At 37.0% G+C, this 26,296-nt stretch overlaps 4 protein-coding genes and 2 long non-coding RNA genes across 8 annotated transcripts; 5 read left to right on the forward strand and 1 right to left on the reverse strand.

The window, feature by feature from the left end:
- Positions 1 to 1,073: 1,073 nt before the first annotated feature.
- On the reverse strand, positions 1,074 to 6,312 carry LOC143150441 (uncharacterized). 2 transcript variants are annotated; one of them, XR_012993057.1, is made up of 2 exons: positions 6,263 to 6,312; positions 1,074 to 1,901 (listed from the first exon to the last, which is right to left on the reverse strand). It is a non-coding gene; the product is annotated as an uncharacterized LOC143150441 (long non-coding RNA). The 2 variants fall into 2 exon arrangements; XR_012993056.1 differs by lacking the exon at positions 6,263 to 6,312 and adding an exon at positions 2,120 to 2,480.
- Positions 2,061 to 6,748, forward strand: LOC143150429 (uncharacterized). The gene is made up of 10 exons (XM_076318699.1): positions 2,061 to 2,550; positions 2,654 to 2,958; positions 3,173 to 3,292; positions 3,740 to 3,857; positions 4,194 to 4,452; positions 4,528 to 4,641; positions 4,771 to 4,861; positions 5,118 to 5,263; positions 5,391 to 5,776; positions 5,847 to 6,748. The coding sequence occupies exons 2-9, from the start codon at positions 2,812 to 2,814 to the stop codon at positions 5,683 to 5,685; spliced, it is 1,290 nt and encodes a 429-aa protein (XP_076174814.1). The 5' UTR covers positions 2,061 to 2,550; positions 2,654 to 2,811; the 3' UTR covers positions 5,686 to 5,776; positions 5,847 to 6,748.
- A 4,622-nt stretch (positions 6,749 to 11,370) lies between these two features.
- LOC143150680 (uncharacterized) lies at positions 11,371 to 13,746 on the forward strand. Its single transcript, XM_076319126.1, has 5 exons — positions 11,371 to 11,560; positions 12,464 to 12,583; positions 12,796 to 12,913; positions 13,280 to 13,538; positions 13,614 to 13,746. Exons 1-5 carry the CDS (start codon positions 11,420 to 11,422, stop codon positions 13,744 to 13,746), a joined length of 771 nt encoding a protein of 256 aa, XP_076175241.1. The 5' UTR covers positions 11,371 to 11,419.
- A 5,115-nt stretch (positions 13,747 to 18,861) lies between these two features.
- LOC143150681 (uncharacterized) lies at positions 18,862 to 19,960 on the forward strand. The gene is made up of 4 exons (XM_076319128.1): positions 18,862 to 18,885; positions 18,943 to 19,088; positions 19,212 to 19,344; positions 19,418 to 19,960. The coding sequence occupies exons 1-4, from the start codon at positions 18,862 to 18,864 to the stop codon at positions 19,466 to 19,468; spliced, it is 354 nt and encodes a 117-aa protein (XP_076175243.1). The 3' UTR covers positions 19,469 to 19,960.
- Positions 19,961 to 22,893: 2,933 nt separating this feature from the next.
- LOC143150437 (uncharacterized) lies at positions 22,894 to 23,491 on the forward strand. The gene is made up of 3 exons (XR_012993053.1): positions 22,894 to 23,027; positions 23,103 to 23,216; positions 23,345 to 23,491. It is a non-coding gene; the product is annotated as an uncharacterized LOC143150437 (long non-coding RNA).
- Positions 23,432 to 24,696, forward strand: LOC143150435 (uncharacterized). Of its 2 annotated transcripts, XM_076318706.1 has the most exons (5): positions 23,432 to 23,435; positions 23,689 to 23,834; positions 23,958 to 24,090; positions 24,164 to 24,348; positions 24,418 to 24,696. In XM_076318706.1, exons 2-4 carry the CDS (start codon positions 23,698 to 23,700, stop codon positions 24,221 to 24,223), a joined length of 330 nt encoding a protein of 109 aa, XP_076174821.1. In that variant the 5' UTR covers positions 23,432 to 23,435; positions 23,689 to 23,697; the 3' UTR covers positions 24,224 to 24,348; positions 24,418 to 24,696. The 2 variants fall into 2 exon arrangements, with proteins under 2 accessions (XP_076174821.1, XP_076174820.1); XM_076318705.1 differs by lacking the exon at positions 23,432 to 23,435 and having other exon boundaries at positions 23,663 to 23,834.
- The last annotated feature ends 1,600 nt before the right edge of the window (positions 24,697 to 26,296 follow it).

The raw sequence follows: 26,296 nt of genomic DNA on the forward strand, positions 1-26,296 counted from the left end.
GGACATGCATAAGAAATCGATTAAGTTTGTGCAATATATATATAAATTCTAATGAATCTTCCTTTCCTCAAACTTTATTATTAAACGTACTTTGTTTTCTCTTGCATATAATCCGTCAATCAACTGAATGAACCTAATATGTGCGTGCAAACAGCGCTGTTACTATAATCGTAACAGAAAATGCATTACCATTCTTACCACTAATTCTATTGGCTATACTGTCGTTAGCTCTAAATCTATACCGTGTAAGTATTACAAGAGTTAATCACTAATTAGTACAACAGTGACGTTTCTCGCGTTGAACATTTCCTCCGTCTAAAGACTCGTGTGCGTAGACATGGTTCAGTTAAACTACATTACCGAAAGTATAGTACAGATTCTTTACGAATCCTCACGATGAATAGAGTTAGAATAATTCCGTTTAACATCGGTTTCTTGGGAATCCTTTACGAACCATCGAAACTACCTTATATTAAAATTTTTCCCCGTTTGTGATAGTTTACTCTAACGGTTGCGGAAAGGAATAATTTATTGGAATTTGGCCTTTCTGCAGTGATAGTCTGTGGTCATCTGTTCTTTCTATTCATGAACAATCATAACTGTCAAACAATACGAGACACTAGCATGGATGTTTTTTACAAGACGTAAGTTCACAAACAATTCTAAAATAGTTCACCGCCCAGGAAATTTCATTATTTCTTATGCGAAATCGTTTATGAAAATCGAAGAGCAAACAAGACAGTATTTACGTTGAACGATTTAACAATACAGGTGCGACACTGTGTGGTACTGCGCGCCAATAAGTATACAAAAATTGCTTCTGGTAATAATCCACAGAAGTTCGATTCAATGTTCGTTTAATCTATTCGGTATAGTTGTGCCAAGCTATGAGGGGTTTTCGACGGTAACGATTAATGTTTTATCCTCTCTAAGTGATTACACTCATCGATGCCACATTAAAAGTATTTATGTTTTAGATACTGAGTGTAACTTTCTCCTACTTTTCTATACTATATTCATCACTGTAGTCCGTTCCGCAGTGGTGATCGTGGCAGTATTTATTAAAACTCAACGGCACAAGAACGAATCCACGAGTAAAAACAACAATTCAATCGCTACGCATTTCGAAATTTTGGTCTATCATGCCTAAATCTTCTGCAGGTAACGTACTTATGTCAGCGTAAACTGTCGTTTGAGATTTCTAATAGCTTGATTATTTGTACTCAGTTGATAAGACGTTTCAAGTCCTGGATCCCATATAAAATCAACTATTGTGTCATTGACCGTCAAGATCTGGTCATGTCAACACTTGAAAATCCGAAAAGACGGCAGCGTAGTGCGTCAACGACATTGAATCGCTGTTAATCCACTGCCACTGACAACCCTTTATCTTGAAACAGTATAGTAAAAATCACCTTGTTGTTATTACTTAGTTGTTATGGTTCACGGATAGGAACTAGATTTTGTTCGATGGCAAAGTTTATCCATCTCTATTCTATACATAAGTTAACAGTGTGCAATATAACTGATTAACTATGATACGAATTTGTGTTGTTTTCTTTCCGGTCTTAAAGCTCTACGTAAAAACCTGATTGGTTCTTCGAAACTTATATGAAACCTTATAGTCCTGCACAAGATTTTACAAGTGGTACAACAATGGAACTTTTTGCGATGGTGGAGCAATTCTTACTTGCAGTCCTGTAATCTATCCGATGTGGAGGCTGGACCAGGCCTACTGCTTCCAACGTATTCAAACGAGAACCTATTCCTCTTTCGAGAACCGAATGTTCCAGCATGTATGTTCCAGACGACATTGATCACATACATACAAAAGACATGTCCAGTTGAGTTTCAATATTTACAGCAGACAGTAAATGCTGGCAGGGGTCCTTGTAAAGTACCTAAAAGAGACAAATTAATTTGTATTAGCTCCAATGCTAAAAACTAAAGAGATGGCACTGTTCTATTAAACTTAATTTCAAATGGACCACGCTTTGTTTACCAAATATTGACGGGAATACGTTATTCACATTTACACTATTTCACCCCAATAAACAGGGCCCTAACTGTTCACAGAATTATTTACATAACACTGTATATTATGCTTGAAACGAATCACCTTGTTTATCTACAGTAAGGACAGCCATGTCTGTTTCGTGCAATCTCGGCATCGTTTCTGAACGTTAAAATTCCTAATTTAAATTCTGCGCCACTTTGCGTGCACAATAACGAGGCAGACGACAACATTACATAGTTCAGTTTCATTAAGACTGGTGTTTCTATTTCTCAAATTTCCGAGACGTGGATAACATTGGCACTCCGCTATATGCACCATTGTTAACGTCACTGTATCAACTATCCATCACACGAATTATCTTGACTGTCTTCCTAATCGATAATGAAGAAACAGATGTAAACTTGGTCTAATGTACTCGAGAAAACTCAAACAGTGCAAGCAGATACGTCCGCTCCGTGCAACGTCCACGTCGTTTCTGAACATCGATATCCGGAATAAAAATTCTACACCCCCCTCTTCTTGGTAGGAAAGAGGTAAAATGAAAACATTTGATGCCTCGGCTTCCTTGAAACTATTTTCCGTATTTCTTAAGTTCCCACGACGTTCGTAATTAAATCGATCGGCCTTCGGCGGAAGTCAATATTTTCAGGGAAATGTAGTCCACTTCTATGAACGCGCGACACGGTGAAAATTCGTGACAACAAAACAGCGTGAATAAAATATGATGGCGAGGTGTAGTCGGGCGATACGACTGATTTTTCGAGCTCAGACGTTCTTCGACAGCGGACGAAGATATGGACGTGAAAGATCTTGTGAAACATTACAATACTTACTACTACTTGGCTCGTTCCGCTGGCTTATGGCCATTTGACGACTCGATGTTCGCAAAAGTTCAAAGAACCATATTCTGTGTGCTCACGCTCGGCTGTATAATAATCCAGGTGATAAAAACCAGGTCTAATCGAAATTGCGAAATTTAATACAATTCTTACGTGTAAACGATTAATTATAATTTCTTACACCTTGTGACAATGTCGGGCAATAACGATATGCCAATTTTCTTTTTTTTTTTTGCTTTTTTAATCCAATAAGAATTCCTACATTAATGTGGTTATGCACTATAATTCACACCTAACGCACGGAACATTTTTTCAGTACACAACGTTAATTTACTCCGAGTTTACGATGAAGAATCTGTTATCCACGTTGTGCTTTTCAGGCCTGCTCTTGTTGCTTCTTCTACGATATCTCGGTTTTATGTATTGTTTTTCAGTCGTAAGTCTCCAAATCCGATACAGAACACTTTCAGCCACAGAAATCGATATTTCGAATTTCCCGCGTGGAAGATCTCTTCGTAGTGAGTATCGATTCGTGATGTACATTTATTGGTCAGTTTTACGAAAAAAAGGAGAGATGATCTCAGACTTCGGTAACTTGATGTAATATTTAATAATTGAACGTGAAATTATTCGATATTGGGAGGCAAGAAATAAAATATTATCTCTTTGACATCTCGAGAGCTACTCTAAACAATTTTGTCATCTTGCTTGCCAGCCAACAGTCGGGTTTACTATTTGCAGAAAAATGACGCACAAAATTATCCGCTCATCACTGTATACTTACTACGAAGTTCTATCACCGCGAACCATTAAAGAAAAGATCGTCTGCAACATGTCAATTGCAACCATGTGACTATTTTAATACGTTTATACTTGACTGCAGGCGAAATTTATCTATCGGAGTATTGAAAATGATTGCATTACGCTAAAAAATCCAGTCGAAACAGAAATACTAACGAATCATTTAAATACATCGAGGCGTATTATCCTGATATACATAAGTAAGATGTTTAACATATACATACTATTTCATACAAAAAGAAAATCCTACACTCAACTTTGCGATTTCGAGTCTATCATAGCCTGACTGATAGTTTTCTCCTTATATGTTATTGAGGAACTGTTTCACTATGGGACTCATATTGAAATGATTGTCATCCTGTTCTAATTTTATATAGACAATGTGCACACAAGAAACCAACCTAATATCAAATTTACATCGTCGTGTTTTGCACCTCATATTTTTACGGTTTCGAATTGTTTCCCGAATTAGTGTTCGCCTATCAAGAATGAGAATCTCAAGCTTTTCCTAATACGATAATTACTCTCGATTTTAGTGGTGGGATTTTCTGGAACATTTTTCGGTGTTGCAATTTTAATATGCGCAATGCTACTCACCTACCTGGCACACTTCGACGAAATTCAACTTCCCTTTCTAAATGCCCTCGGATTTCATGTTCAACAAACCAAACATGCCAATTGGGTAACAGTCCTTGCAATAGTAGAAACTGTCGTTGGAACCCTAATGATGAGCTGCATTGAATCGTCATTCGTCTTTGTTACATATTACATACGTGGACTGTTTAAAATTACTAGGTATATTACAAATTACGAATAGATAACCTTCCCAATGATCCGTCTAAATTTAGTAACAACTTGTTCTCCTTCTAGTTACCGAATATGTAACGCAATCGACATAGCCGCCAACAGAGTCGTCTCGAAAAACAACCTCACCAGTAAGGATTGCATACGGGAAGCCATGGACTTCCATAAGAAATCGATTAAGTTGGTGCAATATATTTAAACTTCTTATCAATCTTCCTTACGGTAGATTTTATTATTAAGCGTGCTATATTTTCCCTTGCATATTCTTCGTCAATCAACCAAATGAATGCAATACGTGCATGAAAATAGCGTCGTTACTGTATTAATAACGGAAAATGCATTACCATACTTATCGCTACTCCTGGTGGTTGTACTGTCGTTCCCTATAAATCTGTACCGTGTAAGTATCACTAGAATGGATCACTTAGTATTATAAGGGTGACGTTTCTCGCATACAATACTTCCACCGTTTTCTAAACACTCGTGTGAATTGATACAGTTTAATTAAATTACATTACCGAAAGTATAATACCGCTTCGTTATGAGTCCTCGCGAAATATAAGATTAGAATAATTCGGTTTAATATCGATTTTTCGCGAATCCTTCAGGTGTCATCGAAAGTACTTTATATTAAAATTTTTCACCGTGTGTAATAGTTTACTCTAGCGATTGCGGAAAGGAACAATTTATTGGAATTTGGCATTTCTTCCCTGCTAGTTGGTGGCCACCTGTTCTTTATATTCATAAACAATCATAACTGTCAAATAATAATCGACAGTAGCATCGATGTTTTCTACAAGACGTAAGTTCACATCCACATCTAATATAGTTCACACTTGAGGAAATTTCAATACTTCTGACGTGTAATCGTTTATAAAAATCGAAGAGCAAACAAGAGAGTATTTACGTTGAATGATTTAACAATACAGATGCGACTCTGTGTGGTACTGCGCGCCAATAAGTATACAAAAATTGCTTTTGATAGTAGTGCACAGAAGTTCGATTCAATGTTCCTTTAATCTGTTCAATATAGTTGCTCCAAGCTACGAGGGGTTTTCAGCGGTAATGATTAATGTTTTATCCTGTATAAGTGATTACACTCATCGATGCCACATTAAAAGTATTTATGTTTTAGATACTGAGTTTATCTTTCTCGTACTTCTCTATACTATATTCAACACTGTAGTTCGTTCGGCAGCGGTGATCGTGACAGTATTTGTTTAAATTCAACGGCACAAGGACGAATCCACGACTAAAAACAGCAATTCAATCGCTACACAATTCAAAATTTCTGTCAACCATGTCTAAATCTTCTGTAGGTAACGTACTTGTGTCAGTATAATTTATCGTTTGAGATTTCTAACAGCTTGATTATTTGTACTCAGTTGACACGACGATTTAAGTCCTGGACTAAACTGTTGTTATTTAATGTGAAGATCTGCTCGGGTCTACACGGCTTCTAATCCACTGCCACTGACACCCTTTTATCTTCAAACAATATAGTAAAAACCACCTTCTTGTTATCATAACATAATACTTAAATGTAATGTTTCACGAATAGGAACTAGATTTTCTTGAATCGCAAAGTTTATCCATTTCTATTCCATATATAAGTTACCAGTGTGCAATATAACTGAATGGCTATAATACGAATTTGTGTTGTTTTCTTTCCGAGATTAAAACGTTACATAAGAACCTGATTGCTTCTTCGGAACTGATATGAAACTTTATAGTAGTGACCAAGACTTTATAGGTGCTACAACAATGGAACTTTAGCAATGGTAGAGCAATTCTCACTTACCATCCTGTGAACTAACTGAAGTCGAGGCTGGACTAGGCCTATTGCTTCCAACATTTTCAGAAGGGAACTTATTCTTCTTTTGACGACCGAATATTCCAGCAAATATCTTTGAGAAAACATTTACCACGTAGGTACAAAATGCATGCCCAATTGAACTTCAACACTTGCAGCAGACATTAAATGTTAGGAGGGGTCCATGCAGAGTACCTAGAAAACACAAATCAATTTGTATTACGTCCAAGCCAAAAATTTGAAGAGATGGTATTCTAAAAAACTTATTTTAATACCACAAACACGTTATTTGCCAAATAACAGCCGAATGCGTTATATCCATTCGTACTAATTAACTACTTACAGAACTCTACTTCTACGCAATATTATTTAACTCGCTGTGTAAACTACTCTTCAAGCGAATCGTCTAGTCTAACTACAGCAAGGACAGATACGTCTGTTCCGAGCAATGTCCGAATCGTTTCTGTACGTTTATTTCCGAATAAAAATTCTGCACCCTCTAACGCGCAAAATAAGAGTATAAACGACAACATTTTATTCCTCAGGTTTCTTGAAACCGATACTTCTATTCCGTAAATTCCTGAGACATATGTAATTAAATCGATCGGTTTTCCATCGTATGCTATAATTTCCAGTTATTATTGTCCATTTCTATGAATAACCGACGCGTTGAAAATTCGAGGTAAAACCGATAGTGTTAATAAAATATGAAACCGAGGTGTTGTCGGACGATGCGACTGGTGTTGAGCTCAGACGTTCTTCGACACTGGACAAAGTCATGGACGTATTCCACAAACATCATGGCATCTACTATTTTTCATTGCGTATTGCTGGTCTATGGCCATTTGATCAGTCTGCTCTTGCATATATTCAACGAACGACTTTCGCCCTCGCCACGTTCTTCTCTATAATAGTCCAGGTGATAAAATATAAGTTTAATTCGTACTACGTTTCTGCGAAATTTTATCGAATTGCTACGTGTAAATTATCTCTTCAATTTATTCGTCAGTCTGACAGCGTTCCATAATTGTGCGCACACCAAGTTCTGTTTTTTTTTTTTAATTGAGTAAAATATCACATTTAATTCGTTATTGAGCACCGTGATTGTCGAATAACTCGTGTAATTTTTTTTTCAGTTCACGATGGTAGCATTTTCCGAACTTTCATTGAAGAACATGTTAGTAGCATTGTCCATTGGAAGCATACTAATCTTGTCCTTTTTACGATACGTTGGTTCTATTTACTCTTTCCCAACTGTAAGTCATCAGCACGATGCAGACCGTAAACGAAACGTGAATTTAAAACTAGAAACGTTTCTCTATTTAACGAGATTGACATCAATAACTTATATCCGACCCATTTATAAGTTAGTTACAATACTTAAAAATCAACCACTGTTAGACGATTATAATTGAAAGTGAGCACACTTACAGTAATATCAAACAAAAATGGGTAGCAATTCCGGCATTAAGTAGTCTATCATAAGTAGATGACACGACCATTAACAGTCCAATACGTAACGTGATTTCTATTTTGTGAAGAATAATGGACGAAATTATCACCTAGCCGAAATTTATCCACGCTCGTCACTTTATACTAACCGCGACGTTCTACCATTGAGTAGCATTAGTAAAAAGAAAGTTCGCGTATTGAAATTAGCAAGAAATATATAAACCGATAACTCGAGTAGCATTAAGTAGAAATGCAACGATTTTAATGTGTTTATACGTGACTGCAGATGAGATTCATCTATCACAACATACAAAATGATTACACTAGGCTGAAAAATCCAATGGAAATGGAAATACTAGCGAATCATTTAAATACTTCGAGCCGCATTTTCCTGATCTACTTACGTAAGATGTTCAACAAATGCATATCTTTTTCTGTCAGAAAAGAAAGATACAGTTTTGACACTTTAGGTTTTAACAAGTTTTATTGTTAATAAATTGTTTCCCTCTGAAATCGACTTTAAAACAAACATGGCCCGCAGCGCGGGTTTGAAAAAAACGATGCAATTATAAATTCTTTCGTGTTTTAAGAATTACATATTGATGAAAAAATTGATTCCGAGAATCTATTCGTGTATAAGAGAATAATAATACCAATGCCATGCTTAACGATAACTCTTCTTAATTCTAGTGGGGAACACTTTCATATTCATTTTCATCTTTATAATTTTATTCTACCCAATTTTGCTTAACTACGTAGAACCCCAGAAAGAATATCTGCCTCGCATTCTAAAAGCTGCCGGATTTCATGTGCCTCAAAACCAATACGTCCATTTTATATCAATCCTAGCAATATTCTCGATTTGGTTTGCGAATTTCGTTCTGGCGTGCACTGAATCGGCGATTACTATTTGTGCATACTATGCATGTAGACTGTTGAAAATCGCTAGGTAGACAATACATTACGAAATATCGTCGTCTGAATAATCAGCCTAAATGTAACAACAAGTCGTTGTCTTTTTAGTTACCGAATGTGTAATGCAATTGACGTGGCGACTAAACGAATAGTTCCGAAAAACAATGCCACCACTCAGGCTAAGATACGCGAGGCCATAGACATGCATACTAAATCGATTAAGTTTGTTGAATGAAATTCAATTTCTAATTAACGTTCGCGAATGTTTATTCCATTACTAAACATTTCTCGTTTTCTTGCATATATGTCCGACCGTATCGTTATAATGTGTGCGCGAAAACAGCATCATTCTAGTAGCAGTAGCTGGGCATACGTTATGCTACTTAGGAGCAATCCTGATGGTGATACTATCGTTCGCTGTTAATCTATACCGTGTAAGTATGACTACAGTGAACTAACTAACGAGTATCAATCCAGTAATATAATTTAACTGAATGGCAACAACCTTCGGTTCATATCATTTTTGTACAAATTAATTAGGAATCATCGTAACTACCTTTGTTAAGATTTTACAATGTGTCTGATAGTTGCTAAGAGCGATCATGGAGAAGGAGGATATCGACGAAGTTGCTTTTTCGGGTATGATGGTCTACGCCCACCTGTTCTACATGTTCATTAATAATCATAATGGTCAAAAAGTAATCGACGAAAGCGTAGATATTTTTTACCGTATGTAAGTTCACACTTATTTTAAATGTTCGTTACACCACCAGAAATTTCGTCATTTCTAATGTAAAATCGTTTATGAACATTGAACTGCAATTGTATGAGAATACTTACGTTGCATCATTTAACAATACAGATGCGACTCTATGTGGTATCGCGCACCAATGAGTATGCAGAAAATGCTGCTAGTGATAATGCACAGAAGTTCCATTCAATGTTCGTTTAATCTAGCCGGTTTATTTGAAACATGCTACCAGGGATTCTCGACGGTAAAGTTTAACGTTTTATCTGGTATGAGAGACTACAGTCAGTGACGTCACATTAAAAGCATTTATGTTTTAGATGATGAGTGCATCCTTCTCGTACTTTTCTATACTGTATGCAACACTGCAGTCCCATTAGAGGTCCAGATCATGGCAGTAGTTACTAAAAATAACGGAAAGCATCGAATCTACGACGAAAAACAACAATTCAATCGTCACCTAATTAGAAATGTCTTTGTCAATCCTACGTGCGCCTTCTCCAGGTAACGCAGTAATGTCTCCCGTAGTATAAACAGTCGTTTGAAATTTCTAATAGCTTAATGTTCTCTATTCACCTGATTGGAAAATTCGAGTCCTGCACCTAACTTGAAATAAGCTATAGCGGCATTTGATGTCAAGTTCTGACTTTGTCTACACGGGAAAATTGTGAATTACGAAACAACGGAATGGTACAGAGTCAACGACATTGAATCACTTTCGATCCACTGCCATTGACCCCTCTTTATTTTATAGTAAAGCAATGACTATCAGCTGGTAAATTGTTACGCGCGTCACGAAATGTGTTTTATACGTGGAGAATGTTCTATATTCAATTTAATAGAACGCAATATAACTGAATAACTATAACACGAAGCTTTTGTTTTCTTTCCGCGATTCAAACGCTAAAATAAAGTAAAGAAATTGTTACTTACATTTCTGCAAACTACTTGAAGCAGAGATTGAACATATTCAACCGTTTTACACATTTTAAAATGGGAACCAAGACAGGTGTCTTGGTACCAAACGATTCGAAACACATTTATCGCCCACGTGCCTGAAGTATGTGAACCTCAGCTGGAAAACTTCTGAACAGCGAGTTACAGGAAACACTTCTTAAGGAACAGCCCATGCAGAACACCGGGAAAAATAATAAATTTCTATTACGTCACAGTTTAAAAAGAGGAGACGAGGTATTATTATAAAGTAAACTTGTAGTGAAAGAGGTAATACAAGGTTTGACCATTTAAGAGCAATGCGTCATACCGAATATATTTATTAAGCACAGTTATAGTTTCCCCGTTGGAATATTCGACTTCTATAATAACGTCGCAGTCGATCAGCATTTTGCACATCACTGACTAAGAATAATTAACCTTTAGGTGCGATAAATTGCCATTACGTTTATTGTAACTTGCTCAAAATTCTCTGTATGTGTCGTAGTCAAGCGTTTGAAAAGCGAAGAAAAATTGTCGCACATAACGAAATAATGAAAATTCATTTCAGTTTGGTGACAGAAATCATAGAAACCTCTACGTACTCTTCTTCCTAAGAATTAATCGTCCAAAAGTTGATCCTTCATTCGGAAACACAGATGTCTCTAACTATACTCGACGTTGTGTTGATCACTATATCTTCTATTCTTCAAACGAAACGTCGTATGTATTCACAGCAAACGTAGATACATCCATCCCGTGCAATATCTACAACGTTTCTGAACGTTAAAATTCCGGCTGAAAATTCTACTTCCTCTAGTCCGGAAAATAAGAAAATAAATGGTACCATCGTATACTTCAATTTTCTTGAAACTGATATTTCTATTTCTCAAATTTCCGAGACTTGGGGAATTAAATCGATTGGTTTTCCGCTGAAGTCTATAATTCGAGAGCGTTATTGTCGATTTCTATGGACGAGCGCCGCGTCAGAAATTCAAGAGAAAATCGTGGTAATTTTAATAAAATATGAGACCGAGGTGTAGTCGAACGATGCGTCCCGTTTCGCGCTCAGACGCTCTTCGACACTGGACGAAGAAATGGACGTGCTTCGAACACATTATACCACCTACGATTCCTTGTTGCGTATTAGTGGCCTGTGTCCATTTGACCAATCATTCTTTGCAAAGATTCAACGAACGACATTCGCTCTCGCTATGCTGTGCTCTATAATAGTTCAGGTAATAAGAATCATGTTTAACTCATATTACATTACAGCAAATTTTTCTCGTATCGCTACGCGTGAACGATTTTTTATCATTTTTTTTTTTTTCACCACCCGGATAGTATTTCGTGATCATTATACGTGTCCTGGTTTCTGTTTTGTTGTGTTCCCCTAATGTTCACGCGTGTACATACTCTGCACGAGTTCTCGAAATCTGCCAATTTATAACAGAATTAATTCCGAACCGCCGAACCACCAAACAGTATCTCCGAACGACTCGCTGTCTTCAATTAGTCTAATTAGCCATTACTGACAACGATTCCCATAATCTGTGATTTTTGGACAGCTGTGAAACATGTGCGAGGCAAATTAGGACTTTTTCCGTAATTATTCAATTCAATGTAATATTACTTCTAAGAATTCCAGGTTCACACTGTGAAGGAAAATTCTTACTTCGCATTTCCCTTTCTTTCCACGCAAAATTAACCACACCTACACGGACCAATCAGGCACAACGATGTTCACTTCTCCGACACACCGCTTAACTAATAGAAACACACACCAAACCTATATAGACAGCAAACACACACGAAAAATATTCATTCCGTCACATTCACTGTGCATTCAGTACTCAACACACATTCTGCCAACATTCATTTTTCTAAATTTTCCATATACAACAAGGAGTCCACTTCGATAGTCAAGTACGACCAATTACACATTTATAAAATTGAATTTCTTCGTTCATTAAATTCCAACGATCCTAATAACATTAATTTGTTCTTCGAGAAGCGATATCGACGAGATAATTCAATTCAATATTTCTCGCCTACTATCACGCAACACTTAAACAAGATGTTATATTCAATTTGTCGTTAAACGGTATAACTGTTGAATAACGCATGTATTATTTTTCCAGTTTGCAACGTTAGCATGGTCCGACTTTTCATCGGAGAACCTATTAATAACACTTTCCTTTGGAGGTTTACTGATGTTGTTACTTGTACGATATATTGGTTTTATATATTGCTTCCCAACCGTAAGTTAATATTCTCAGACCAGATCTTCCGTAGGTATAGAAATCAATGTTATTTTCAATTTATATTTACTGCGAAGTTCTACCATTGAGTGTAATCACAAACATTAATATATGTGCGAATTGAAAATAGCAATAAATGTGTAGCAAGCCGTTGGTTTGAAAAACATTAAGTAGAAATGTAACTATTTTCATATGTTTGTACACGACTTCAGGTGAGATTCATCTGTCACAACATACTCACTGACTACACTGAGCTGAAAAATCCAATTGAAATGGAAATACTAACGAAACATTTAAATGCTTCGAAACGTGTCACCCAGATCTACTTACGTAAGACGTTCAAGAGATGGATATTCCTTCGTACAAAGAGGGAACAATTTCTTCATTCTGATTCTGTCACGGACTGATCGATAGTTTTGAAGTTACACCTTACAGATAAATTGTTTCACTGTGATATTGAAACTATCGTCATCGGACTCCGAAAAAATGATTCCGGTTTTGTACAGTTCGCTCGCACACAAAGAACGAACGATGTAATGACAAATTTAGATCTAGAGAATCGGAAAAATTGAATTTAAATATAATTTTCCTTACAATTTCAATTTTGAAATGAAAATTGTTTCCCGAATTTGTGTTCGTGCATCAAGAAGTGTAATCCCGAAAATAAACTCATAGAATGATTCACCTTAATTTCAGTGTTGGGATTACTTACGTTCATTTCCGGCGGTTCAATTGTATTGTCTCCAATTATATTTAACTTCATCTTGCCACCAAAAGAATCTGTGTCCCGTTCTCTGAGAACCCTCGGACTTTACGTCGATCACGAACAGTATACCTATTTGTTATCGCTTCTTCACGCATTCGGGTATACGTGTGGAGCCTTAGTGGTAACCTGCAGCGAATCGATGGTATCTGTTTGTGCTTACTATGTATGTGGACTGTTTAAAATTACTAGGTATACGATACATTACGAAACGACGCCCGCTGGAATAATTCACCCGAATTCTGACACCTGTCTTTGACTTTCCAGTTACCGAATATGTAATGCAATTGACATGGCAACGAAACGGTTCGTTTCGAAAAACAACGTAAACAGTCACGCTAGCATTCGCGAGGCCATGGACATGCATAGGAAATCGTTCAAGTTGGTAGAACGAATTTAACCTTCCAATCAATGTTGTCAATCGTTTATTACATTATTAAACATGTTTTGTTTTCACGCGCATATTGTTCGTCAACCGACCTCATCATTACAATATATGCGTAAAACAGTATCGTTGTAGTAGCAGTAACTAGGCACTCGATATCATATTTACCAGCAACGTTGGTGTTTATGACAACGTTCGTTGTAAATCTATACCGTGTAAGTATCACAATACTAGGATACAAGTAACAGTGATGTTTCTCGAGTAATGTACTTTCGCTGGGCATTTATATACTTGTGTTCATTGATACAGTTTAATTGATTTACAATACTAAACGCACCGCTCATTTTAGCTAGGACTTCTTCTAAAGCATAAGGTTACAAGAACATTATGTTTCATATTGTTCACATATGTATTCATTAAGAACCATCAAAAGTACGTTTTGTTAAAGTGTTTCGCCATGTCCGACAGGTCACTCTAATGATCTCGGAGGAAGCTGCTCTGGAAGAGGTTCTCTTGGCCAGCATGATAGTATCTGGTTATCTGCTCGTCATGTACATGAACAATTACAGCGGTCAAAAAATAATCGACAATAGCTTGGATGTTTTTTACCAGACGTAAGTTCACAATCATTTGAAATGTTGTTCACATCTCTGGGAGTCTCACGATTTATGACGTGTGATTGTTTACGAAAATTGAAGAGCAAGAGAATACTCACGTTGCACCGTTTAACAATGCAGGTGCGATTCTATGTGGTACTGCGCACCGATGAGTATACAGAAACTGTTGCTAGTGATAATACACAGAAGTTCGATCCAATGTTCGTTTAATCTTGGTGGATTATTTGTACCATCCCACCAGGGGTTTTGGACGGTAACGTTTCGCGTTTTATCCTCTACGAGTGACTAGAGTTATCGATACCACATTAAAACCATTCATCCTTTAGATGATGAGTGCATCCTTCTCGTATTTTTCTGTACTCTATTCAACACTGTAACCTGTACAGCGGCGGTGATAGTGGCAGTATTTATTATAAAGTAACGGCACGCGGATACATTCACGACTGTAAACAACATTTCGATCGCTACGCAATTCGAAATGTCCTTGTCAATCATTCCTGTTTTTCGAAGGTAACGTACTCGGGTCTCCAACAGCGTAAGCTGTGGTTTGAGATCTCTAATAGCTTGATTGTTTGTACTCGGTCAATAAGACGATTCAAGTCCGGGACTAGACATAAAGTAAATTACGGTGACATTCAATGTTATGATCTAGTCGAATCTACACGGGAATGTACAAAAAATTGCAGCGTTGTGGGTCAACAACATTGCATCGTTTCTAATCCACTGCCACTGATACCCTTTTATCTTCGAAGAATACAGTAAACATCACCATGTTGTTATGAGTTAATTGTTGTGGTTTACGAATAGGACCTAGACTTTGATCGATGGCAAAGTTTATCCGTCTCTGTTCTATATTTAAGTAAACAGTGCGCAATACAACTGAATGGCTATCATACGAAATTGTGTTGTTTTTTTTTCCGAGACTACAACGTTAAATAAAAACCTGATTGTTTCTTCGGATCTGATATGAAATCTTATAGTAGTGACCAAGACTTTATAGGTGCTACAACAATGGAACTTTAGCGATGGTAGAGCAATTCTTACTTACCATCCTGTGAACTAACTGAAGTCGAGGCTGGACTAGGCCTATTGCTTCCAAAGTTATCAGAAAGAAACGCATTTCGCTTTTGAGGACCGAACATTCCAGCATGTGTTTTTCAGAAGACATTTACCACGTAGGTACAAAATGCATACACAGTTGAGCTTCTACACTTGCAGCAGACAAAAATGCTAGAAGGGGTACATCCGAAGTACCTAGAAAACGCAAATCAATTTGTGTTACGTCCAAGCCAAAAATTTGAAGAGATGGTATTCTAAAAAACTTATTTTAATACCACAAACACGTTCTTGGCAAAATAACAACCGAGTGCGTTATATCCATTCGTACTAATTAACTACTTACAGAACTCTACTTCTACGCAATATTATTTAACTCACTGTGCAAACTACTCTTCAAGCGAATCGTCTAGTCTAACTACAGCAAGGACAGATACGTCTGTTCCGAGCAATGTCCGAATCGTTTCTGTACATTTATTTCCGAACAAAAATTCTGCACCCTCTAACGCGCAAAATAAGAGTATAAACGACAACATTTTATTCCTCAGGTTTCTTGAAACCGATACTTCTATTCCGTAAATTCCTGAGACATATGTAATTAAATCGATCGGTTTTCCATCGTATGCTATAATTTCCGGTTATTATTGTCCATTTCTATGAATAACCGACGCGTTGAAAATTCGAGGTAAAATCGATAGTGTTAATAAAATATGAAACCGAGGTGTTGTCGGACGATGCGACTGGTGTTGAGCTCAGACGTTCTTCGACACTGGACGAAGAAATGGACGTGCTTCGAACATATTATACCACCTACGATTCCTGTTTGCGTATTGCTGGCCTGTGTCCATTTGATCAATCATTCTTTGCAAAGATTCAACGAACGACTTTCGCTCTCGCTATGCTGTGCTCTATAATAGTTCAGGTAATAAGAACCATCTTTAACTCATATTATATGACGGCAAACTTTTATCGTATCGCTACGCGTGAACGATTTGTTTATGATTTTTTTTCATCACTTGGACAGTATTTCGTGATCATTATACGCGTTCAGGTTTCTGTTTCGTTTTGTTCCCTTAATGATTACGCATGCATACTCTCTGCACGAGTTCTCGATATTTGTCAATTTATGACAGAATTAATTCGCGTACCGAACCACCGAACAATATCTCCGATCGACTCGCAGTCTTCAATTAGTCTAATTAGCCATTACTGACAACGATTCCCATAATCTGTGATTTTTGGACAGCTGTGAAACATGTGCGAGGCAAATTAGGACTTTTTCCGTAATTATTCAATTCAATGTAATATTACTTCTAAGAATTCCAGGTTCACACTGTGAAGGAAAATTCTTACTTCGCATTTCCCTTTCTTTCCACGCAAAATTAACCACACCTACACGGACCAATCAGGCACAACGATGTTCACTTCTCCGACACACCGCTTAACTAATAGAAACACACACCAAACCTATATAAACAGCATACACACACGAAAAATATTCATTCCGTCACATTCATTCTACATTCAGTACTCAACACACATCCTACCAACATTCATTTCTGTAAATTTTCCGTATACAACAAGGAGTCCACTTCGATGGTCAAGTACGACCAATTACACATTTATAAAATTGAATTTCTTCGTTCATTAAATTCCAACGATCCTAATAACATTAATTTGTTCTTCCAGAAGCGAAATCGACGAGATAATTCAATTCAATATTTCTCGCCTACTATCACGCAACACTTCAACAAGATGTCGTATTCAATTTGTCGTTAAACGGTATAACTGTTGAATAACGCATGTATTATTTTTCCAGTTTGCAACGTTAGCATGGTCCGACTTTTCATCAAAGAACCTATTAATAACACTTTCCTTTGGAGGTTTATTGATGTTGTTACTTATACGATATATTGGTTTTATATATTGCTTCCCAACTGTAAGTTAATATTGACAGAACAGATCTTCCGTAGGTACAGAAATCAATGTTATTTTCAATTTATATTTACTGCGAAGTTCTACCATTGAGTGGGATCACGAACATTAATATATGTGCGAATTGAAAATAGCAAGAAATTTGTAGCAAGCTGTTGGGTTGAATAGCATTAAGTAGAAATGTAACTATTTTCATATGTTTGTACATGACTTCAGATGAGATTCGTCTGTCGCAACATACTCACTGACTACACTGAGCTGAAAAATCCAATTGAAATGGAAATACTAACGAAACATTTAAATGCTTCGAGACGTGTTACCCAGATCTACTTACGTAAGACGTTCAAGAGATGGATATTCCTTCGTACAAAGAGGGAACAATTTCTTAATTCTGATTCTGTCACGGACTGATCGATAGTTTTGAAGTTACACCATACAGATATATTGTTTCACGCTGATATTGAAACTATCGTCATCGAACTTCGAAAAAATGACTCCATTTTTGTACGGTTCGTGCGCAAAGAACGAACAATTTAATGACAAATTTTCATATAGAGAATCGGAAAAATTGAATTTAAGTATAATTTTCCATACAATTTCTATTTCGAAATGAAAATTGTTTCCCGAATCTGTGTTCGTGCATCAAGAAGTGTAATCCCGATAATAAACTTATAGAATAATTCTCCTTAATTTCAGTGTTGGGATTACTTACGTTCATTTGCGGCAGTACAATTGTATTGTGTCCAACTGTATATAACTTCAACTTGCCACCAAAAGAATCTCTGTCTCGTTCTCTGAGAACACGCGGACTTCACAATTACATCTATTTGTTATCGATTATTCACGCATTCGGGTATACGTGTGGAGCCTTAGTGGTAACCTGCAGCGAATCGATGGTATCTGTTTGTGCTTACTATGTATGTGGACTGTTTAAAATTACTAGGTATACGATACATTACGAAACGACGCCCGCTGGAATAATTCACCCGAATTCTGACACCTGTCTTTGACTTTCCAGTTACCGAATATGTAATGCAATTGACATGGCAACGAAACGGTTCGTTTCGAAAAACAACGTAAACAGTCACGCTAGCATTCGCGAGGCCATGGACATGCATAGGAAATCGATCAAGTTGGTAGAACGAATTTAACCTTCCAATCAATGTTGTCAATCGTTTATTACATTATTAAACATCTTTGTTTTCACGCGCATATTGTTCGTCAACCGACCTCATCATTACAATATATGCGTAAAACAGTATCGTTGTAGTAGCAGTAACTAGGCACTCGATATCATATTTACCAGCAACGTTGGTGTTTATGACAACGTTCGTTGTAAATCTATACCGTGTAAGTATCACAATACTAGGATACAAGTAACAGTGATGTTTCTCGAGTAATGTACTTTCGCTGGGCATTTATATACTTGTGTTCATTGATATAGTTTAATTGATTTACAATAGCAAACGCACCGCACATTTTAGCTACGAGTTCTTCTAAAGCATAAGGTTACAAGAACATTATGTTTCACATTGTTCACATATGTGTTCATTAAGAACCATCGAAAGTACGTTTTGTTAAAATGTTTCGCCATGTCCGACAGGTCACTCTAATGATCTCGGAGGAAGCTGCTCTGGAAGAGGTTCTCTTGGCCAGCATGATAGTATCTGGTTATTTGTTCGTCATGTACATGAACAATTACAGCGGTCAAAAAATAATCGACAATAGCTTGGATGTTTTTTACCAGACGTAAGTTCACATTCATTTGAAATATTGTTCACATCTCTGGGAGTCTCACGATTTATGACGTGTGATTGTTTACGAAAACTGAATAGCAAGAGAATACTCACGTTGCACCGTTTAACAATGCAGGTGCGATTCTATGTGGTACTGTGCACCGATGAGTATACAGAAACTGTTGCTAATGATAATACACAGAAGTTCGATCCAATGTTCGTTTAATCTTGGCGGATTATTTGTGCCATCCCACCAGGGGTTTTGGACGGTAACGTTTCGCGTTTTATCCTCTACGAGTGACTAGAGTTATCGATACCACATTAAAACCATTCATCCTTTAGATGATGAGTGCATCCTTCTCGTATTTTTCTGTACTCTATTCAACACTGTAACCTGTACAGCGGCGGTGATAGTGGCAGTATTTATTATAAAGTAACGGCACGCGGATACATTCACGACTGTAAACAACATTTCGATCGCTACGCAATTCGAAATGTCCTTGTCAATCATTCCTATGTTTTTCGAAGGTAACGTACTCGGGTCTCCAACAGCGTAAGCTGTGGTTTGAGATCTCTAATAGCTTGATTGTTTGTACTCGGTCAATAAGACGATTCAAGTCCGGGACTAGACATAAAGTAAATTACGGTGACATTCAATGTTATGATCTAGTCGAATCTACACGGGAATGTACAAAAAATTGCAGCGTTGTGGGTCAACAACATTGCATCGTTTCTAATCCACTGCCACTGATACCCTTTTATCTTCGAAGAATACAGTAAACATCACCATGTTGTTATGAGTTAATTGTTGTGGTTTACGAATAGGACCTAGACTTTGATCGATGGCAAAGTTTATCCGTCTCTGTTCTATATTTAAGTAAACAGTGCGCAATACAACTGAATGGCTATCATACGAAATTGTGTTGTTTTTTTTTCCGAGACTACAACGTTAAATAAAAACCTGATTGTTTCTTCGGATCTGATATGAAATCTTATAGTAGTGACCAAGACTTTATAGGTGCTACAACAATGGAACTTTAGCGATGGTAGAGCAATTCTTACTTACCATCCTGTGAACTAACTGAAGTCGAGGCTGGACTAGGCCTATTGCTTCCAAAGTTATCAGAAAGAAACGCATTTCGCTTTTGAGGACCGAACATTCCAGCATGTGTTTTTCAGAAGACATTTACCACGTAGGTACAAAATGCATACACAGTTGAGCTTCTACACTTGCAGCAGACAAAAATGCTAGAAGGGGTACATCCGAAGTACCTAGAAAACGCAAATCAATTTGTGTTACGTCCAAGCCAAAAATTTGAAGAGATGGTATTCTAAAAAACTTATTTTAATACCACAAACACGTTCTTGGCAAAATAACAACCGAGTGCGTTATATCCATTCGTACTAATTAACTACTTACAGAACTCTACTTCTACGCAATATTATTTAACTCACTGTGCAAACTACTCTTCAAGCGAATCGTCTAGTCTAACTACAGCAAGGACAGATACGTCTGTTCCGAGCAATGTCCGAATCGTTTCTGTACATTTATTTCCGAACAAAAATTCTGCACCCTCTAACGCGCAAAATAAGAGTATAAACGACAACATTTTATTCCTCAGGTTTCTTGAAACCGATACTTCTATTCCGTAAATTCCTGAGACATATGTAATTAAATCGATCGGTTTTCCATCGTATGCTATAATTTCCGGTTATTATTGTCCATTTCTATGAATAACCGACGCGTTGAAAATTCGAGGTAAAATCGATAGTGTTAATAAAATATGAAACCGAGGTGTTGTCGGACGATGCGACTGGTGTTGAGCTCAGACGTTCTTCGACACTGGACGAAGAAATGGACGTGCTTCGAACATATTATACCACCTACGATTCCTGTTTGCGTATTGCTGGCCTGTGTCCATTTGATCAATCATTCTTTGCAAAGATTCAACGAACGACTTTCGCTCTCGCTATGCTGTGCTCTATAATAGTTCAGGTAATAAGAACCATCTTTAACTCATATTATATGACGGCAAACTTTTATCGTATCGCTACGCGTGAACGATTTGTTTATGATTTTTTTTCATCACTTGGACAGTATTTCGTGATCATTATACGCGTTCAGGTTTCTGTTTCGTTTTGTTCCCTTAATGATTACGCATGCATACTCTCTGCACGAGTTCTCGATATTTGTCAATTTATGACAGAATTAATTCGCGTACCGAACCACCGAACAATATCTCCGATCGACTCGCAGTCTTCAATTAGTCTAATTAGCCATTACTGACAACGATTCCCATAATCTGTGATTTTTGGACAGCTGTGAAACATGTGCGAGGCAAATTAGGACTTTTTCCGTAATTATTCAATTCAATGTAATATTACTTCTAAGAATTCCAGGTTCACACTGTGAAGGAAAATTCTTACTTCGCATTTCCCTTTCTTTCCACGCAAAATTAACCACACCTACACGGACCAATCAGGCACAACGATGTTCACTTCTCCGACACACCGCTTAACTAATAGAAACACACACCAAACCTATATAAACAGCATACACACACGAAAAATATTCATTCCGTCACATTCATTCTACATTCAGTACTCAACACACATCCTACCAACATTCATTTCTGTAAATTTTCCGTATACAACAAGGAGTCCACTTCGATGGTCAAGTACGACCAATTACACATTTATAAAATTGAATTTCTTCGTTCATTAAATTCCAACGATCCTAATAACATTAATTTGTTCTTCCAGAAGCGAAATCGACGAGATAATTCAATTCAATATTTCTCGCCTACTATCACGCAACACTTCAACAAGATGTCGTATTCAATTTGTCGTTAAACGGTATAACTGTTGAATAACGCATGTATTATTTTTCCAGTTTGCAACGTTAGCATGGTCCGACTTTTCATCAAAGAACCTATTAATAACACTTTCCTTTGGAGGTTTATTGATGTTGTTACTTATACGATATATTGGTTTTATATATTGCTTCCCAACTGTAAGTTAATATTGACAGAACAGATCTTCCGTAGGTACAGAAATCAATGTTATTTTCAATTTATATTTACTGCGAAGTTCTACCATTGAGTGGGATCACGAACATTAATATATGTGCGAATTGAAAATAGCAAGAAATTTGTAGCAAGCTGTTGGGTTGAATAGCATTAAGTAGAAATGTAACTATTTTCATATGTTTGTACATGACTTCAGATGAGATTCGTCTGTCGCAACATACTCACTGACTACACTGAGCTGAAAAATCCAATTGAAATGGAAATACTAACGAAACATTTAAATGCTTCGAGACGTGTTACCCAGATCTACTTACGTAAGACGTTCAAGAGATGGATATTCCTTCGTACAAAGAGGGAACAATTTCTTAATTCTGATTCTGTCACGGACTGATCGATAGTTTTGAAGTTACACCATACAGATATATTGTTTCACGCTGATATTGAAACTATCGTCATCGAACTTCGAAAAAATGACTCCATTTTTGTACGGTTCGTGCGCAAAGAACGAACAATTTAATGACAAATTTTCATATAGAGAATCGGAAAAATTGAATTTAAGTATAATTTTCCATACAATTTCTATTTCGAAATGAAAATTGTTTCCCGAATCTGTGTTCGTGCATCAAGAAGTGTAATCCCGATAATAAACTTATAGAATAATTCTCCTTAATTTCAGTGTTGGGATTACTTACGTTCATTTGCGGCAGTACAATTGTATTGTGTCCAACTGTATATAACTTCAACTTGCCACCAAAAGAATCTCTGTCTCGTTCTCTGAGAACACGCGGACTTCACAATTACATCTATTTGTTATCGATTATTCACGCATTCGGGTATACGTGTGGAGCCTTAGTGGCAGCCTGCAGCGAATCGATGCTATCTGTTGGTGCTTACTATGTTAGTGGACTGTTTAAAATTACTAGGTATACTATACATTACGAAACGACCCCCGCTCGAATAATTCACCCGAATTCTGACACCTGTCTTTGACTTTCCAGTTACCGAATGTGTAATGCAATTGACATGGCAACGAAACGGTTCGTTTCGAAAAACAACGTAAACAGACACGCTAGCATTCGCGAGGCCATGGACATGCATAGGAAATCGATCAAGTTGGTAGAACGAATTTAACCTTCGAATCAATGTTGCCAATCGTTTATTACATTATTAAACATGTTTTGTTTTCACGCGCATATTGTTCGTCAACCGACCGCATCATTACAATATATGCGTAAAACAGTATCATTGTAGTATCAAGAACTAGGCACTCGATATCATATTTACCAGCAACGTTGGTGTTTATGACAACGTTCGTTGTGAATCTATACCGTGTAAGTATCACAATACTAGGATACAAGTAACAGTGATGTTTCTCGAGTAATGTACTTTCGCTGGGCATTTATATACTTGTGTTCATTGATATAGTTTAATTGATTTAGAATACCAAACGCACCGCACATTTTAGCTACGAGTTCTTCTAAAGCATAAGGTTACAAGAACATTATGTTTCATATTGTTCACATATGTATTCATTAAGAACCATCGAAAGTACGTTTTGTTACAATGTTTCGCCATGTCCGACAGGTCACTCTAATGATCTCGGAGGAAGCTGCTCTGGAAGAGGTTCTCTTGACCAGCATGATAGTATCTGGTTATCTGTTCGTCATGTACATGAACAATTACAGCGGTCAAAAAGTAATCGACAATAGCTTGGATGTTTTTTACCAGACGTAAGTTCACAATCATTTGAAATATTGTTCACATCTCTGGGAGTCTCACGATTTATGACGTGTGATTGTTTACGAAAATTGATGAGCAAGAGAATACTCACGTTGCACCGTTTAACAATGCAGGTGCGATTCTATGTGGTACTGCGCACCGATGAGTATACAGAAACTGTTGCTAGTGATAATACACAGAAGTGCGATCCAATGTTCGTTTAATCTTGGCGGATTATTTGTGCCATCCTACCGGGGCTTTTGGACGGTAACGTTTCGCGTTTTATCGTCTACGAGTGACTAGAGTTATCGATACCACATTAAAACCATTCATGCTTTAGATGATGAGTGCATCCTTCTCGTATTTTTCTATACTCTATTCAACACTGCAGTCCCATTAGAGGTCCAGATCATGGCAGTAGTTACTAAAAATTAACGGCAAGCAACGAATCTAAGACGAAAAACAACAATTCAATCGTCACCTAATTAGAAATGTCTTTGTCAATCCTACGTACGCCTTCTGCAGGTAACGCAGTAATGTCTCCAGTTGTATAAACTGTCGTTTGAAATTTTCTAATGGTTTATTCTTCTCTAGTCACCTGGTTAGGAAATTCGAGTCCTGCACCTATCTTGACATAAGCAATTGCGGCATTTGATGTGAAGTTCTGACCTTGTCTACACGGGAAAATTGTGAAATACGAAACAACGGAATGGTACGGAGTCAACGACATTGAATCACTTTCGATCCACTGCCATTGACTCCCCATTATTTTATAGTAAAGCAATGACTATCAGCTGGTAAATTGTTAAGCGTGTCACGAACTGAGTTTTATACGTGGAGAATGTTATATGTTCAACTTAATAGAACGCAATATAACTGAATAACTATAATACGAATCTTTTGTTTTCTTTCCGCTATTCAAACGCTAAAATAAAGTAAAGAAATTGTTACTTACATTTCTGCAAACTACTTGAAGCAGAGATTGGACATATTCAACCGTTTTACACATTTTAAAATGCGAACGAAGACAGGTGTCTTGGTATCAAACGATTCGAAACACATTTATCGCCCATGTGCCTGAAGTATGTGAAATTCAGCTGGAAAACTTCTGAACAGAGTGTTGCAGGAAACACTTCTTAAGGAACAGCCCATGCAGAACACCGGGAAAAGAAATTAATTTCTATTACGTCACAGTTTAAAAAGAGGAGACGAGGTATTATTATAAAATAAACTTGTATTGGGAGAGGTAATACAAGGTTTGACCATTTAAGAGCAATGCGTCATACCGAATATATTTATTAGGCACAGTTATAGTTTCCCCGTTGGAATATTTGCCTTCTATAATAACGTCGCAGTCGATCAGCATTTTGCACATCACTGACTAAGAATAATTAACCTTCACGTGCGATAAATTGCTATCATGTTTATTGTAACTTGCACAAAATTCTGTGTATGTGTCGTAGTCAAGAGTTTGAAAAGCGAAGAAGAATTGTCGCACGTAACAAAATGTTGAAAATTCATTTCACTTCGGAGACAGAAATCATAGAAACCTGTACGTACTCTTCTTCCTAAGAATTAATCGTCTAAAAGTTGATCCTTCATTCGGAAACACATATGTGTCTAACTATACTCGACGTTCTGTTGATCACTATATCTTCTATTCTTCAAACGAATCGTCGTATGTATTCACAGCAAACGTAGATACATCCATCCCGTGCAATATCTACAACGTTTCTGAACGTTAAAATTCCGAATAAAAATTGTGCACCTCTAGTCTGCAAAATAAGAAAATGAATGACACCATCGTATAATTTGGATTTCTTGAAACTGGTATTTCTATTTTTCAAATTTCCGGTACTTGGATAATTAAATCGATCGCTTTTTCCGCGAAGTCTATAATGTCTGGTTATTATTGTCCATCTCTATGTGCAAACAATGCCTTGGAAACTTGAAATAAATTCGCGGTAGTGTGAATAAAATATGAGACCGAGGTGTAGTCGAACGATGCGTTCGATTTTGCGCTCAGATGGTCTTCGACACTGGACGAAGGAATGAACGAGCTTCAAAGATATTACTACACTTACTATGCTTTGTTGCATATTACTGGCCTGTGGCCATTTAACCAATCATCATTGGCATATATTCATCGATCTATTTTCACTCTCACTATGCTCTGCTGCATAATAGTTCAGGTAATGAGAACCGTATCTAAATTATTCTACGTCACTGACAAATTTTATCGAATTGCTAATTGCAAATGATTCTTTTTCCTTCACTCTGACAGTATTTCTTAATCACTACGTGCGTCCTGATTTTTGTTTCGTGTGTTTACGTAAATAAGGTTTTATATTTAATGTGTCGTTAGCCAGTATAATTGTCGTAACCCATACAACATTTTTCCAGTTTGCAACGTTGGCATCGTCTGAGGTTTCGTTGAAGAACTTATTACTGGCATTGTCATTTGGTAGTCTAC

The sequence above is a fragment of the Ptiloglossa arizonensis genome, chromosome 8, assembly GCF_051014685.1.
Source record: "Ptiloglossa arizonensis isolate GNS036 chromosome 8, iyPtiAriz1_principal, whole genome shotgun sequence".
In the NCBI taxonomy this organism is placed as follows: domain Eukaryota; kingdom Metazoa; phylum Arthropoda; class Insecta; order Hymenoptera; family Colletidae; genus Ptiloglossa; species Ptiloglossa arizonensis.